This window comes from Tachypleus tridentatus, chromosome 13 (assembly GCF_004210375.1).
Source record: "Tachypleus tridentatus isolate NWPU-2018 chromosome 13, ASM421037v1, whole genome shotgun sequence".
Lineage (NCBI taxonomy): Eukaryota > Metazoa > Arthropoda > Merostomata > Xiphosura > Limulidae > Tachypleus > Tachypleus tridentatus.
In genome coordinates, this window is record NC_134837.1 from 183,631,550 (window position 1) to 183,649,324 (window position 17,775).

Sequence of the window (17,775 nt, forward strand, 5' to 3'; positions counted from 1 at the left end):
AACCACATTTTGTATATATAATCACTGTTCAAAAACTTCACAACAAACAACACATTAATTTCATCTGGTGCTAAATAAATCCCGATACAAAAACTCCCAACTTGACAAGTTTTCACATAGTAAAAAAAGCACCAAAATTTACAAGTTATTTCCTCATATGTTAATGATTGAATTCAACTAAAACAAGAATAGGCAACCAAAAGAGAAAATACAACAGGAGAAATAGTGTAATTGGACTTGTGCAATTCACAAAATTTGGAGAAATCAAGTGTGACTTTCCAATATTTGGCTTTTACAATTATTATGCAAAGAACCAGCAATTAAACACAATGATAGATCATTTGTCAATGAGTTTGTACAAAACAAAACAGAACAAATAAACTTACTTCCATATGTGTGATCACCAACTCCTCCACGTTCCCGTAGAAACGATGTTGATGCAATGCTCCAACCACAGAGGCCTTTTTCAAAGTCACAATAATGTTCTTCTTCAGTATCTGAGGAATGACACAGAAGTTCCAGGTTTAATAATAGGTGTCTCTCATGTAGCATAATCAATAAAGTCTTTTTAATGGTCCTTTTTTTTAAAACAAACATAGTTAATATCATAAAACCAGTAAACATATACCAATTGTAACAATGCTATTTCAAATCATCACACAACAATGAAGTTAGTATTATTAGCTGCTTTTATTTGTATTTTTCTGCATTTATAGTCAATTTTTCACTAAAACTTGTTAATATAGATTTAACAATATAAAGTGTAAACCTATTTTGTCCATTGTGTTAAAAAACAAACAAACTAGACACATCTTCAGTTAACTTTGTGACTACCATTAAATAAAGTTATAACAGTAAAACAGGTTACTTGAATGTTGATATATTTGTTTTTATTATTCAGAATAAATTTAGTAAAGACAGACATAATTCCCCAATGTTCCTTAATTTAGTGACAAGTTGTTAATTAAACAATAGAATGGGCCCCACATTTATAACATATTTTTAGTTATAGAATACTAACATTGTTATATACTTTCATATATCAACATTTCATTTGAAAAAGGAAGCCATCCTTGAATTCACAGACATGCTGACTTATAAATTACAGTGTATTTAACCAGTTTTAATTCTTAATCAATCTATTCAATTAAAGTACACCAATTTCACAAAAAAGTTAATGCAATAACTATTTTTTTTTTAAACAAAATGAAACAAGAACAAACTTTTAGGTTAGAAAAGATATTTGAATTTGTATTTTCAACCTTTCATGCTCATAAATTTCTCGCCAGGTAAAATGTTACAACAAAGTCTGTTTTATTTAGGAATACTCACCAAAAGAACATGGTCCAGGTTTCACAGTAATATCATCTATGCCAATTATTCCTTGTGTATATACTCTTGTATGGAGCCTCTGGCCAACAAAATAAATCTAACAAAAAACTTGCATTCTTAATGCTAAAATTTGAGTATCATAAAAAAATACAAATGTGAAAATGTTGGTAAATTATCCTACATTTGTTTATTTCTGAAGAGCATTTATCAAGGGATAGGTCACAAAAAATTCCACTTTAGTTCAACAGTTTTCAAAAATAAAAACTACAATGTGTAACATAAAAACAATTCCACTTTTCTATAGCAGTTCAAAACACAAATAATGAGAAAAATACATTAAAATAATTGTGGCATGATTTTCAAGTAAGAAGATAATTGCAAACAATTATTTTAATACTTCATACCCTTTCCAGGTGATTGAGTGTAATTTTGTTGTTACTTTATTATCAGCACCATAATTAATGTTGTGCCCAATATTAATTAGTAGTTCCAAGTGGAGGGAGAAGATTTGGGAAAGACTTGAGCTGATGGTAAAACAAGCAAAATGGTCAAGATTTTTTTGATCAATCACAGGATCTTTTTAAAAAAAACAAAACACAATGGTCCTTGAATATATTGTGATAAAGACATGCTAAATGCTAATCACAACAATCAAAATTAACCCACACTTTCATATAATTAACACAGATATTATATTTACTGTAATTTCAAACTAAATTATTTTAATTATATCATGAACTCCATTCCCTCTGTTATCAGCAAGAATTATTCAAAGAGTTTATGATGACAAGAAACCAACTGAAGTAAAAATGTATCTCAATACAGCTTGTATGGCTATTTTTAGTAAAAGTTTTATTTTATTTATTTTATCTTTATTTGGTTTCTGGATGGCTATGGCTTAGTGATTAGCACATCAAGCTGCTGCTTGAAGATGTGATGTCTTTGACCATTACATTTTCAGCTTTAGGAACATTATAATCTTTCTATACTGAAAATGTTTCTGATAGGTACTTACTACCTCTTACCAGCTTAGTTATTGTTGTTCAGTGCTGCTCTCTATATGCAAACTCTTTCTTTATGCATGCCACAAGCCTTCTGCTCCAACATGTCTCTCATGCATCACTTCTTAACCATTAGAAGCACAATATGTTCATGTGCTGCATGTGGCTCCCTCTATACTCCTCTACTAAACCTTCTCTTTGAAGTTTGGCAGATGTGAGTACCGGAGAAGTGGGGAGGAAAGTTGGGAAGTGTGAGAAGAGGTAAGTACCTATTGGAAATACATTATCAGCATAGGAAAATTATAACTTCTTTTATGGTACATTAGCTTTTCTGAGTTAGAATCCCTCTTTGAGAGGAGGAGGGACCAGAGCAAGGAAATGAAAGAAAAACCCCTGAAAGCATCCAGAGGATGCCCCAGACAATGAGAGAAATAGATCCAAAGATCAGAATTATGGAACTTCATCACTTCTGAGATAGGTATACTCTTTGTCTGTGTGTAGTGCAAGTATAATACATAAAGGTGGAAATTGTGAGTTGTAGAATGGCTAAGATGTAGTGGACTGTCCTTGGTAATCAACTACATACAAAACCTCCTTATGGAGTACCAACATCCGTGCAATAGTAGGACGAGGATCATACTGTCTTTCCCTTGAGGATTAAGACCATACCAATTTCTGGGAATGTCACAAGGAGCTTCATCAACCTATTGATCAGGTACTCAAAGATCTATTGCATGGAATCAATTCCTCCAACTGTGGCATCATCCAAAGAAAATAACACTTCCATAAAAAGAGAACAAGGGATATTCAAGGCTAGAACTGAAACAATTTCACACACCACTGCAGTGATTCGAGACACAGACAGTGCAACTGAGGGAGAAAGATAAACAACTCAGACTCGTGTGAGAACTTACGGGGATTGGTTCACTTGAATCCAAAACCTTAATGATAGGAGCCTGTTTCCGTGTGAAGGTAGGATAAAAACTCCTAATCAAAGAAGTGATCTCCAGCTGTTATGGCTCAACTTCATTAGTTGTATAAAAGGAATTAGAAAGCCACATCATTCTGTAAGGCAACAGTTCAACTCCCATGTTTGTGTAAATACAGGGTGTTTGGAAAGTCACTGTGCACTTATATATTTATAAATAGACATGTTTCAATATAGAATACAGGAGGTAAATATGAACGACAATTATAAACAATGTTGAAAGTGACCCCCTTTGGCATCAATACAGACCTGGATCCTTCTTATTTTGTTTTTAAACACCGCTATCAGTTGCTGGCTTGAAATAGACTGAATAAAATATGTTTAAAATTAAACAGATTAATGGCATTACATGTTTCTATAATGTTATTGGTCCATGTCTAGTAAATTCTGACTAACAGTTAAATGAAAATACCATTCAGCAGTCATCATTTTTATTGAATAAAGAACAATGAATATTAACTTGGCATAATTTTAAACAGAGAAATCTTACCTTAGAAAACATTGGTTATGTTTGTAGCTTGTAGTTAGGAAGTAATATATTAAGTTATAGACACATTATTTAGACATATAAGATAAAATAAACAAAAGGCTGTGATTAGACAGTAATTCGTGAAAGATGTCGAAATTTTTGCACACTTCTAGTTCTGAATCCACAACAGACAAATTCAGAGAAATGCAAAAGGCTTCATTGTATCACTTGAGTAAGTAAAGGTGTAGCTCAGGGAAGGACATTAAAACACTGCCATTAAGTTCAAACATGATGAAGTTAATCTGATGTATGATGAATTAATTTAAAAAATGACTCTCACTTAAATAATGTTCTTCAGCAATTATGGTTTAATGGAAATTGGAGATATACAGTTTAAAAAAATTAATCTTTGAATTGGTGGTTTTATTTTTAGGTTTGTTTTGAATTTCACACAACATTTTACAAGGGTTATCTGCACTAGCCATCCTTAATTTGGCAGTTAAAGACTAGAGGGAAGGCAGCTAGTTATCACCCACTGCCAACTCTTGAGCTACTCTTTCACTAATGAACAGTAGAATTGACCATCAAACTATAATGCCCCCACAACTGAAATGGCAAACATATTTGGTGGGACAGGGATATGAACCAGCAACCCTCAGATTCCAAGTCAAATGCCCTAACCACCTGAACATGTTGGCTCCTTTGATATTTTTTTAGGGCATGATCAACAATTTAAATGAATAGAGAAAGAAAACTTATTGCAAATAAACTTTTGACAAACTTATGCCATCATCAGGTACAAGGAGCTTAACACAGACACCATGTGGAAGGAAGGTGTCACATGACAAACATTTTATTGGGATTTCTTGAAAAGAGTAAATTTTCAGGTAGAAAACTATTAATTCCAAGATATTCATATTTGAGTTTTTTGTTTCACCTTTATAGGTTTTTCTTCTCCCAAAACAGTTACTTCTTCATAGTTCCAGACATTTCCAATCTGACCACGTTGACTCCATTTAGCTTTGGAGGCTTCAGTTCCATTTTTCTGATCTATATATACAGCTAGATTATCAATAGCTCCTCCTTGTTGATGGTACCAAAATGCCAAACAATAAGATTCAAGCGATGGAATATGTAATGATGGAAGGAACATACGAGCAGTGATTTTTCCACTTTTCTCAACCGACCTTGTTTGCAAGTACCAACCATCTAAATACATAACAGAAGAAATTATAGATACATATTTATTTTCTCTATTACATAAGAACAACACTATTTTAGCACAATACCTTTTTTTGCTTTTAGTTCATGAAACTGAGCCTTAAATGAACAGATAACATTAGGTTAATATTTGCCCATTGAATTACACTGATAAATTTTCTATCGTGTATGCCCAAGGTTGTAATTCTAGAGTTGAACAACAAGTGATGTTCAAACAAAAAAACAGATTACTTTATTGCTCCCACATGGCTATGAATTAACTATCATGAAAGATCACAAAAACAAGCATACATCTGATTGATGTTTTTTAAAGACTCATAAGATGGATAAACTAACAACTAGAATTATACACAGATTTTTTTATTTTTTTTAATGACAAGGGCCATGGTTTAATTTAGTGGCTAGGATAATCCATATGGACCAAAATGTCCCTTGTTCCTTTAATGTTATTCTGTATTTAAAAGATTAGAATCCAAAAATCCAGTATACAGGATATTCAAATATTTGTTCACATTGCACATCATTTTAACCTACTGATAAATTTAAAGAACCAGAAGAGTTTCAAAAGATTCGTGAAGCAGGACGTTTCCCTTGTGAAGCCATGTTGACTATCCAACAAAACTTCAAATATTGTTAAATAACTTTGCAAAGCATCATTTAACAGACTTTCCAAAACTTCTCCCACAACTGATGCAAGACTAATAGGTCTATAATTACTGACAATTTTTATCACTTTCCATAAGGAGGAGTTACATTAGGTAACTTCCAGTCCTCTGGTACCTGCCCACTATTCAAGGACTGACAAATTATATTAGTAAGTTGCTCACATACCCATGGCTCTTTAACCTCCTTGAGGAAATATTACCTGGCCCAGGAGGCTTATAATTTTTTGAAAACTTCCCAATTTTTTCTTAATCAGCTCATAATTAAGAGCCATGTTATCCAACCTCATTTCCACCCATCAACTGTTCAAGATGTTGAAAACTGATTAAATCTTTGTTAGTAAAAACTGAAGGAAAGGCAAAATTTAATCATAACCCTGTCATCTTATAGTCATCAGATACTAACTAACCTTTATCACCCCTCAAAGGTTCTATCCCCATTCTAAATATTTTGTTTACTCTTAATGTATTTAAAAAAATCCTTACTGTTAATTTTTACATTTCCAACCAATCGTACATACTTTTTGATGTCCTAATTTCCTGGTTCAACAACTTTCTTTATATTCTATAATCTAAGTTTCCTCTCATACCAGTCAATTTAAATTACTTAAATTTATGATGCTTTTCTTTAATGCAGCAATTGATTGGAGTTTGAACCAATCATTAAATAAAACTATTGTAGTGCATCACTACTATCAATATAAAAAAGTAGGGTTAAATGTTAGCAACAAATAAGAAGACTAGATAACCATTTAGTTCTTGTTTTTCATGTTTATCCTTTATTTATTATTATAAAATTAACTAAAATGTAAAAGTAGGCATCTTTATAAGTTAGTTCAGATTAAATTAGGTAAAATAAATAATATTATAAAAACGTTTCATTAGGCACAAGGCAAGCACGCAAGAAGCAGGTGAGTAAAGTAATTCAATAGCATAGAGTGAGCTGCATGAGCTCACTCTTTGTGATTTACAACTTATAATGGCATAAATAGTAGTTAGGCATGGTTCAAAGAAAAACCAAAAGGGGAAAAAAAAAACTTAATAATAAGTAGATGCATACTGTTACAAGCATAGAGCTACTTATGATAAATGAGTGTACTTTCATGGTACAATTTAAAATCATTCTAGGAAGTAAAAAAGGTAAGCTAGTTTCTTTAAGTTAAGATAAAATAATAGATAAGATATAAAGTTTTACTGAAAAAATAAAACGTTTTAAATACTTAAAAAGTCTTGGGGATTAGACAAAGAAACATTTGAGACTACTGAGACGAGAAAAAGTATTTTTATGTTTAGTATTAAAAATACTTCACTAAAAAAATTGTTTTTGTATGTGAAACACTTACAATGTTAATCAAAAGACTGGCAAATTTTGTAAAGATATATACACACACACACACACAGAAATGTAGAAGTATTAAAGGTATAAAGACTTTAAACGGGAACAAAGAAGTCAGTTAAATTGTCCATGCCGTGTTGAAAGACTTAAATCTTTCAGTACATGAATATCTTCTTTTGTCATGTGTTTACAGTTTGAAAGAAGAAAACAAAAATGCTTATACAGGGTGTTCAGAAAGTCACTGTGCAGTTTTTTAATCATATTTTATTATATTTCAGATTTTGATCCCAATATGGTTTTAACAACTGAAGAACGTGTATGGCTCGTCAAACACGTATTCCAAGAAGGTGGTAGATACGCAGATGTGATGCGACAGCGATTTGCTGAAAAATTCCCAGATATACTTGTTCCACATCGCAATGCAGTTCGTAACCTTGTTGATAAGTTTCAGGAAACAGGATCAGTGGATGATGCCAAACGCTGTGGAAGGCCAGCAAAGCGATTTGCTGAAAAATTCCCAGATATACTTGTTCCACATCGCAATGCAGTTCGTAACCTTGTTGATAAGTTTCAGGAAACAGGATCAGTGGATGATGCCAAACGCTGTGGAAGGCCAGCAAAGCTACTGGAGGAGAAACTGTTGGATATTTCTGACAGTATGATGCAGAGTCCATCAAAATCATTCCAAAAGTTAGCTTAGCAGCATAATATTGGTTTTAGAACTGCTTATAAGGCCATCAGAAAGAAATTAAAGCTCTTCCCATACAAAATAATGGCGGTACAAGAACTGGAAGCAACTGATAATGAAAAACGAATATGCTATTGCAGATGGTTTAACCGATTTATCGAAGAGAATACAGCTAATGTGATAGATGTGACCTTTTTCACCAATGAAGCATGGTTCCATCTCTTGGATTACATTAATTCACAAAATTCAAGATTGTGGCCATCCGATAATCCTCACAGTTTGCACGAAACACCCCTACATGATTTCAAGGTTGGTGTATGGGTTGCGATTTCCAGACGTTGATTTGCTGGCCATATTTTCTTTATGAACACAATAAACAGCAAGCGCTATTGTTCAGAGATTCTTCACACCTTCATCGGTCAGATGACAAGTGATGAAATCAATTACTCATGGTTTCAACAGGATGGTGCTACTGCCCACACATCTCACAAATCTATGCAGTTATTAAAAAAATGTTTTGGAGACCACATTATTTCCAAAGACATGTGGCCCCCATGCTCACCAGATTTTAATCCACCAGACTTTTATCTGTGCAGTGTATCGAGATTGTCTGCACACACTGGATGACTTGAAAGCAGCGATAACAGCATTCATTCAGTCTATTTCAAGCCAGCAACTGATAGTGGTGTTTAGAAACAAAATAAGAAGGATCCAAGCCTGTATTGATGCCAACGGGAGTCACTTTCAACATTGTTTATAATTGTCATTCATATTTACTTCCTGTATTCTACATTGCAACATGTCTGTTAATAAGTATATAAGTACACAGTGACTTTCCGAACACCCTGTATCTCTTTTAAACTTTCTTTTCCCGGTTTCTGTGAACTTGAGCTTTATTAAGCTAATTGTACTATTTGTGGAGTACAGTTTGTTGATTAACCATGTAGATGGTCTCGAGTTTTCTAGTGGGTAAATGAAGTAAATAAATAAAATATCAGTAATGTCCAAAATACAAGCTTTGGTTTGGTTTGTTTTGAATTTCACACAAAAAAATATAAGCTTACTTACCTCTAATTACAGCACACATTTGTCACTAGACAATTCAGAGATTTTTAAGATTTTATAACACAAAGCTGAAAAACAATTTCAACAGTAAACATTAAATTTCTAACTATAAATGTATTTAAACATTTCAGAATTCAAATCACCATATTGTAAGAGTACCAAAAACCTTACCACCGGTAGTATGGTCATACATCGGCCCACTCTGTGGTCTGCCCAGTGCTGGACCTTTTCTTCGAATCCAAATAGTTTCTGTATTCCAATCCAACTGAATTCCACAATTAGATTCTTCAAAATCACATTGGAAGGTCTCATATTCTGACACTTCACCTGATAAAAATGAACAATGAATGTGGTTTAGTGTCTTATTAAATGATAAAAAAAACAACTAGAAGATAAGTATTCAATTATTTTTTCCTTAAAAATAAATGAATTTGTGAAAATCACTTTGGAACAAATGTACAAGTCTCTTATTCTTTCTCTCATACTGACAAATGGTAAAAGACTGCTCAGCCATAAACAATAGTATTTCTACCACTTTGTATATGGTTGGTCTTAACCTCACATTTATGCATAGATTAAACAGAAATGGAGAAAAAATACAATTACAGTAGATCCCATGCAACTAAACTCAGCAATATATTGGGCTTGGAGTACACTTTTACCTGTTTCACAGGAGCCATGAATAAGAGATACATTATCAACAGCTATGTCACCAGCATCACTTGTGGAAGTGAAGAGTTTATTCCCCAAGATTCCTTCTAACAGCAGCTAACATTGAAACATGCACATTTTAGTCTCTGAACAGTGTTAACCAAATCTTTGAATAACACTTTTTAAAATGTGTACAAACATGGAGAAACTTCAAAAGGTTAACCTTTGTTTGTTGCAACTACTTTTCAAAAATAATTAACCAAAAATACTGGAATGCCTCATCATTAAATATATCATTGTCATTTTAATGTTAATGTTTTAATTACACTTGCTTTTAATTTTAAAATAGTGTCTTTTATCAGCATTAATAATTTGTGCAACAATTTCACTATTTTCTAATTTAAATAAAGAAATTCTATACAAACCTGATATTCTGAACTTTCCGCTGCTGGATTGACGGTAACTTTAGTAACTAGCCACTGATCACCATGGTCACCCCATTCCTCCCACAGTATGACTGAACTTGTGTTTTTCCCAAACTCCTTAAGTGTTATTCGTAGAAGCAGCGTGTCTAGACCATCTCCATAAATGTGATAAGCGAGACTAAAACACATAGGTCCTGTGTTGTCTTGTACTGGACTACTCAACACAGATCCATTTCTGTTAACAAACATGTACCACCCATCTAAAAATTACAAAGAAGAAAAGAACAAGTGAATCTAGTATTTCCAGGTGGTTGTAGACACGATACAAGTTGTTAAACCATTTCAAAGAAATATTATTGCTTTAAAAGTATAAATCAAAAAGAGAAATTAATGTGAATGATTTGTGAATGACTAACAAATAGTTTTGATTTTTGTTGCTTTATAATAATAGCGAAGAAAACATTTGAATGACTTAAAGTGGTTATAATACAAAATAAAACCTCTGATGTAAATATAAATCAAGAAATAACCACAAAAATAATTCTTAATATTCTACTAAATAGCATGAAGAACAACTACTGGTCACATATTAGAGTTGTTAAAATCTAGATCAAACATTCTGAGAGTTTTTATAAATGTAACTGTACACTTAAAACATGTGTAACTGTTATTACTCCTGGAATTACGACTTGCTACACAAACAAAATCATTATTTCATTATTGCTGTTCTGGAAACTAAACACATAACACAAACATAATTATTATTATTCCCTGGATTAATAATTAGCGATGACGAGAAAACACACTTGTAGACAAAAATATATATGTAAAACCAGCCATTTTTACTTATATATTATTCCCTGTATTGTAGCTCTTCTAGAGTGTTTGGATTTATGCAGTAAGTAAAACAATGGTATCAAAACCCAGTTTCTAGTGGTGTGAGTCCATAAACATATCACTGTGCCACTGGGGGAGAGGGAGCAGCTATTCTGGAAAAATTCTCATTTATGTCATTAAACATGTTATACAAATTTAATTTATTATTCTTATTTCTTATCACAACCATTCTGAAAGAATTCTCATTAGTGTAGCTAATAACGTTATCTCGAAACTACTGGAAGCACTTAAAGCTGTTACACCATTCAAAATAAATGTACACTGTTATTTTGGTGTTACCCAATCGATATTTCAGTAATATATGAATTAGACATTTTGTTAATTTCATTAACCACAGCTTTTCCATGCAGACCCAGTCAACCTACATTTCTATAATATTGATCCACTCTTTATCTGCAATACTCTCTAAAGGGTTAGAAGTTGAGTATCTTGGGAAAAAAAGAAGAAAGAACACACTTAGTTTTTTTTCAACCATGTTAACTCCATACACCCCAACATTAAGTTCACCTATCAGTACAAGAAAGCCAACCAAATAGCATTTCTCAACCTGAAGATCACAAGAACCAATACAGAATTTAAAACAAAGATCCAAAGAAATACCACCCATACTGGACTATACATTTTTTTCGAACTCAGCATTAGAAATAAAACAAAAACTCAACATATTAAGAAACCAAATAAAACACAGACACAAAACTATGCTCACCAGATAAAATTAACAATGAAATCAACAAAATAAAACAATAATTCTTCAACATCAACAAATTTCCTTCAAAAACCATTGAAAAAAAAAAATTACATGCACACACATCTAGACCAACAACAAACAAACTAAAATAAATTCAAAGAAACAACAAACTATAAAACCTTATACTGCTGTATACCATATGTTCCTGATATTACTGAAAAATAAACAACATTTGGAAAAACTTGCAACAAAATATTCCAGTATATAATAATTTATTCAAAAACCAGATACAAAACTAAAGTCTATACTATGTAAAAACTACACTGACAAACACAACACCAACATCATTTATAAAATACAATGTGATAACTGCCATGACTTCTACATTGGAGAAACAAGTAGAAAAATGGAAACTAAATTAAAATGACACAAAGAAACACCTTCTCACATTTTCCAACACTGCAAATAAAATAAACCAAACATAACCATAGAAAACACTCAGATACTAAGTAGGAAAACAAATATAAACAAATACAAAAACAAAGAAGCCTACTTATACAGTAACTCAAAATCAAAATTAAGCCAATGTAAAGGAACACCTTTATACCTATACTAATTAATAACCTAACATTTAACTGCACCGCCCCCTACACTCCCATACTATTTACACTCTCATCCCTAACATGTGCCTTGCAATGGTAAGTTGAAAACTTTCTTTGTTAACCTGAATAAGACCTCAGAGGTTGAAATGTTGTTCTATACTTCATTTTAATTAAAGTTTTAACACCTGTATGAGCCACCTTTAGAATACATTTTTCCTTCAAGTGGGTTTTTCATCATAATGAAAAAAACAAGACACTTCTATCTCAGAAGTAAATCAAATTAGAGAAAACAGTAACTTATGGATATTTGTATGTGATGCTATCAGTTGTAGGAACTCAAACTATTACCTGACATTACTATTAGATCTTTTATTTGTTTGAATCCAGTACAAAATGTACAAGTAAAATGAACATCTTAATTTTGTTCCTTGTCATCCTTTGTGATAAATGTTTGTAAAACTTTGAGAGAGAGAAAAACACAAAAAACATCTTAGTTAGTAACTAACTGATAACCAAGAATATTTTCCACTAACAAAAAACAAACCTGAGACTAAAAAAACAACAAGCAAAAAGTGTAAGACTTGTGATAAAACTTACCCCCATTATAATCATTACTTGGTCCTGACAATTTTCCTATTTGTCGTTTTGGTGTTGGTCTATGGTTTAACACCCATCCATTAACTACTGACCCTGAATGTCTCCATCCACAGAAACCATCCGAAAAGTCACAGTTAAACGTTTCAGAGTTTTCTTCCACTTCTAAAATTACAAATTTTTACAAAAACGTTTTGAGAATAAAAATAAAAGGTGTTAAATTACATGAAATATTTTTCAACTATTACAAACACTTAAAATTAATTATCTAATTATAATAATAATAATCACATTATGTAATAAAGAAATTATTCTACATTAATTAAAACTAGCCAATACTCACGATCACAAAATCCACGTTTTACCACAACATTGTCAATGGCTATTGGATCTTGAGAATAAGCTTCTGTGTTCACAGCTTCAATCATGATCTAAGTAGAGAAAAATAAAAATTGTATGTGACAAGAACTGTTTATTACATTAATATAAAACCAATAACTACCTAGAGATGTGGTAACCAACCTGGAAGAAGGGGTCATATAATAAACCAGGTTTTAAACACTATGAAGTTAGATGATTTAACATGCTGTCACCAATGTGGCACCAGACATCTCAGCATTTTTGAAAGATATTCAAGCCCATGGATATTGGTAAAATGGCCCTTTCCATGGCACGGTTATGTTCGCTCCTTCACTGTGATTTATATACTGTAAATATGCATGTATAAAAAATTGCATATAACAAAATGCTCATCCCAGTGAAGGGATAAGTTTAAGTTAACTTATCGATTTAAATTATTTCATGGACTTTAAGAAGGTTAATCATGTTGTATTCTTGGTTTCACCCAGAACCAAAGCTCTGAGCTACCTACACCACCTCCTGTAAAAAGTTATTATTGGGTACTTCATTCATGCTAAGAACCACTAAAGAATAATATGGACTAAATCTACATTTTATTCTCTAAGTTGAGTCAATTTTGATATGTGAATGATAGTATGATTAATTACCAACAGTTTAGTACAGAATATCCTGTTTGTTAAATAACATTAAACATCAATATTATTTGTGTCTGGTCTCCCATAATTTCAAAAGTGAATGTTGGGCTTTGGGTTACATGTAACTATTCAGATGCAGTGTGAGAAGTGACTGACTTTAACAGGAGACACATTAATGTTTGGACAGACAGACACCACTGTTCGCAATGTATACAAAAATATATGGGAAAGTGTGCAGACATTGCATAAAGTGTGTATAACTTTTGGTGTCAGGCTGCAAGGTTGAGGGAAACTGTTCTACAGAGGTTATTTCCTTTGTGTGGTTCTCAACTATTTCAAACCTAGAACAAAGTAATATGAAATACTAAAACAATCACCAAAAAAGTGTTTATCTATACATTACCATAAACTAAAACAGTTGACTTATTTTATAAAACCTTCTAAACAATTAGATAGATATTTTTACTTTAGCAACTATTAAACTTCCACCTCCCAGCCTTTATCAAAATCAAGTAAAAATGGCATTAATATATCTAATTAATACAAGTGTTTACTTATACTGTTCTTAGTAAGCTAATAAAAAGTGAAAATGGCTGCACACTTGTTAAAACTTACAGAAAAAGGGGGTTCAAGTAATTTACATTCGTAAAACTATTTTCAAAGTTTCAAAGAAACCTAGCAATTCAGATAAGTAAAATAAGCATTTAAGAAAAGAAATCACATTAATTAATTAAACATTCCTTTTGATTTATGGTTTGTTTTAACACAAAGCTTCAATGGACTATCTGTGCTCTGCCCACCATGGGTATCAAACCAAGTTTCTAGCAGTGCAAGACTGCAGACACACTGCTGTGTCAATGTGGGAGCAATTCCTTTTGAAATTACACATACACATGTTTGTGTGTGTCTCACATTTAAATCTTCCACAGAGTTCCTTTTAAAGGAATAACATTAATAACAAAAATTAGAAAACAATTTGCCATACCCTTCCAGCAATGTCAAGTGCAAATGGAATGAAGGCGTGGATCCAACGGTTTCCATGATTACCAGACCGGGTCCAAACAGGAGCATCAACTGTACCATTCTTCAGTAAATACACATTTAATTGACCTGTGAGGTCTCCATACATGTGATACACAAAAGTAAGACAGAACTTCTCACCCAGGTAATTATTGAGTATAGGTGGTGAGGTCAATGATGCTTTCTCCCCTCTGTTATAGTTTCTGATCAGCTTCTTAGCATACATATAAGAATGTTCTAGAAACAAAGTTGTAATACAATCTTGTTAAAAAGTCACAAGTTTATCATGAATCTGAATGTTTACAAATAATTCAAATCTATTTCAGACTTTAAAATACCATCAACTGACTTAAGCCTTTACACAGTAAATGTTAGTTACTTAAACTAGCATCATCAGAATATTACTTTCCACATCCAGGTGATAGATATAAGAAACATTAGATGGAGGAACTGTGAAGAAGAAAAAACACAATAATGTCCATTTCACAAGGTTTGGAAGCATGAATCAAGGCTAGAATTTCAAAAGTCTAGAAAATGTGCGTGATACACAGAGAGGAATGAAGGAGTGCATCTTAAAAGATGTATATTATCCCTCTGCTACCAAATAAAAAAAAAAGTTTTGAAAAATTCATTTTACCAAACATAATTATCTCTACCATTTCACTCTAGTCAAAATAAAATATAATCTTTATATCATGAGAACACAGGAATAAATTGAACACATTAATAGGAATTATGAAAAATGTCTCAAGATGCTCTCTTTTCATTTCACACACTCTCGTAGGATTAGTTTTATTAGGTATGTTCCACAAAACAGTTCACAGTCACTAAATATACTGCACCTGTAACTCTAATGTTGTTTCAACTATTTCTTAGGCATTATCAGAAAATTATTTGTTGGCTCATGGACATGTTGCTGATTTAGTTGTTGTTTCTTAGGAGGAAAACTCACCATTTGCTGGTTTACTAAATGGAGGGCCAAGAGGAATTGGGTCACTTATGCCACTTCTCTTCAGCCAGTGCATTGGAATTTGATTTTCATAACTCCATCCACAAATATCAGAATCAAAAGAACAGTTTACTGTTCGAGAATCTGAAAAAAACAATAGTAAATGCCTTTTAGAATGTTAAAGAAACAAAACAAAGAAATGAGAAAGTTCTGAGAAATTTATCATGATAAACTAAGATTACTAAAGTATAGTCAATGCTGTTTCCCAACTACAAATAACTACAGACATATATATGTTGGAAGTTGACTCCAAAACCTGCTTTAGTTCATCATTCTATTTACATGGTGATGCAAAAACCCTTTCTTTTTAATAACCATGCTGTTAATAGAATAATGAATTTAGTCTTTATACAGCAAAACAATTCAGCTGCTTTCAGATTAAATGTACAAATCTTTGGCTTTAATGTTTACCCATAATTAGTGTAAACTCATAATATTGTGTTTTCTTATTGCAAAGCAACATCTGCTATCTGCTGAGCCCACCAAGGGGAATCAAACCCCTGAATTTAGCATTGTAAATATGTAGACATACCACTGTACTAGAGGGGAGGAGACCTTCATAAAATTACAAGACAACTAGATAATGGCAGTGTTAATACAGAAACCAACACAAGTTTCTTTGGTACTGAAAATCTCTCAAACTACATTTTCTATTCTCCCCACATCAAATTTTCCTAAAGTATCAATTTATTTGAAAAGATGAGTTGATTATGAAAATCCATTTTTTTTTAATTAACTTTATCTGTGTGGATATACAGTAATAACAGTGTTTTATGTTATTTAAGAAGCATGAGATCAATCTGTTATACTTCTGGCTGTGTTTACAGTGTTTGTGGTTCTTCATTAATTTTCCTGGCTAGATAATTCATTAATCAACACTTGTGAAATGGCTGAATACATTTTCATTTATGTCAGGTTAATTTTACTGGCTTGATAACTTATTAAAACAGCATTTACATGTGGAATGGCTGAATACAGTCCCATTTGTTGGATAGCATAACAGCAATGCATTACAGTAACAAATCATTATACAAATATCAAGATTGTATAATATAAAGCACATCAGTCAGTACATTTATATAATCTAAGATGGGTAACCTTTACCTTTCTCACAAGCCTGTTCAGTATATGAAATATCATCAACAGCAATAGTAATAGTGTTTGTAATACTTGATTTGGGTCCTTCGAAAATCACCTACAATAAGGAGAAAAGTATATTTTCCAACTGAAAAAGTTAAGTTTTTTTTTTCTTCAAAATAATAGTCTAATGACCATTACATGTTTGTAAATGCTTTCTTTACTAGTAAAATATCCAAACCTACTCTCTTCAGAAAGAATTTATACACATTTGTATTATGAGGTTATCAGTGTATGATCATTCTAAAGTTCCTCCACCTGAAAAAATAGCATTATTCAGACTTGTATATGATATATGTATCTATACTGTAAAACTATATTTCACATGCAAAAGAAATATTTTGAGATTTCTAAATTTTGAAACATTAGATATGTTTTGGCACATATATATAATAGGTGTTGATTCTAAAAAATTTTCAGTTATTGAAATAATGTTCTATAAGGTCAGAAAAGTTCCATAATTTTGATCCTCAAAGAATCCAATGCTAGTTTACTATATAAATGTTACAAACAATTTTTCAAAAGAACTAAATTTACTTTCCTATAGTTATTTTATTACAAAATGAAAAAATAAACTCAATTTCATTATCACAATTACCTTGTAAGGTTGTTCTGCATGTTCTAAAGTGATGTTTGCCACCAACCATCGTCCCTCCCAAGAACCAATGTCTGTCCAAATAACATCAGCAGCTCCAGAACCAGGAGTAAACAACACAACTCTAAAGTCTGGGATGGTATGCACTTCAGGTTTCTCAGTTGACAAGTAATAAGCAAATTTTAAACATTTTGGAAATCCCAGTTCTGGATGAATGGTGGGGCTTACAAGTTGCTTTCTTTTTGACTCATCATCGTTGGGTTTTAAAAAAATATAGCTACCATCTGTGAAATGTGAAATCAAAACCATGGGTTTAAGAATAGCCCATATAATCCACAGACTGATGTGTCAAAGCTATTAAAACAAGTGCACATATCAGAAGATCTTTAAAAATAAGTTA

The 17,775-nt window shown here is 32.0% G+C and overlaps 1 protein-coding gene across 1 annotated transcript in view; it reads right to left on the minus strand.

The window, feature by feature from the left end:
* The window catches only part of LOC143236747 (MAM and LDL-receptor class A domain-containing protein 1-like), a 121,705-nt gene that overhangs the window by 22,489 nt on the left and 81,441 nt on the right, over positions 1 to 17,775 (minus strand). The window contains exons 41-52 of the mRNA XM_076475233.1: positions 17,379 to 17,659; positions 16,748 to 16,838; positions 15,587 to 15,727; positions 14,600 to 14,871; positions 12,963 to 13,050; positions 12,623 to 12,784; positions 9,839 to 10,098; positions 9,425 to 9,530; positions 8,934 to 9,089; positions 4,728 to 4,999; positions 1,333 to 1,429; positions 387 to 497 (exon numbers count right to left, since the gene is read on the minus strand). Coding sequence (XP_076331348.1) covers positions 387 to 497; positions 1,333 to 1,429; positions 4,728 to 4,999; positions 8,934 to 9,089; positions 9,425 to 9,530; positions 9,839 to 10,098; positions 12,623 to 12,784; positions 12,963 to 13,050; positions 14,600 to 14,871; positions 15,587 to 15,727; positions 16,748 to 16,838; positions 17,379 to 17,659 — 2,037 coding nt within the window. The remainder of the gene's footprint in view (positions 1 to 386; positions 498 to 1,332; positions 1,430 to 4,727; positions 5,000 to 8,933; positions 9,090 to 9,424; positions 9,531 to 9,838; positions 10,099 to 12,622; positions 12,785 to 12,962; positions 13,051 to 14,599; positions 14,872 to 15,586; positions 15,728 to 16,747; positions 16,839 to 17,378; positions 17,660 to 17,775) is intronic.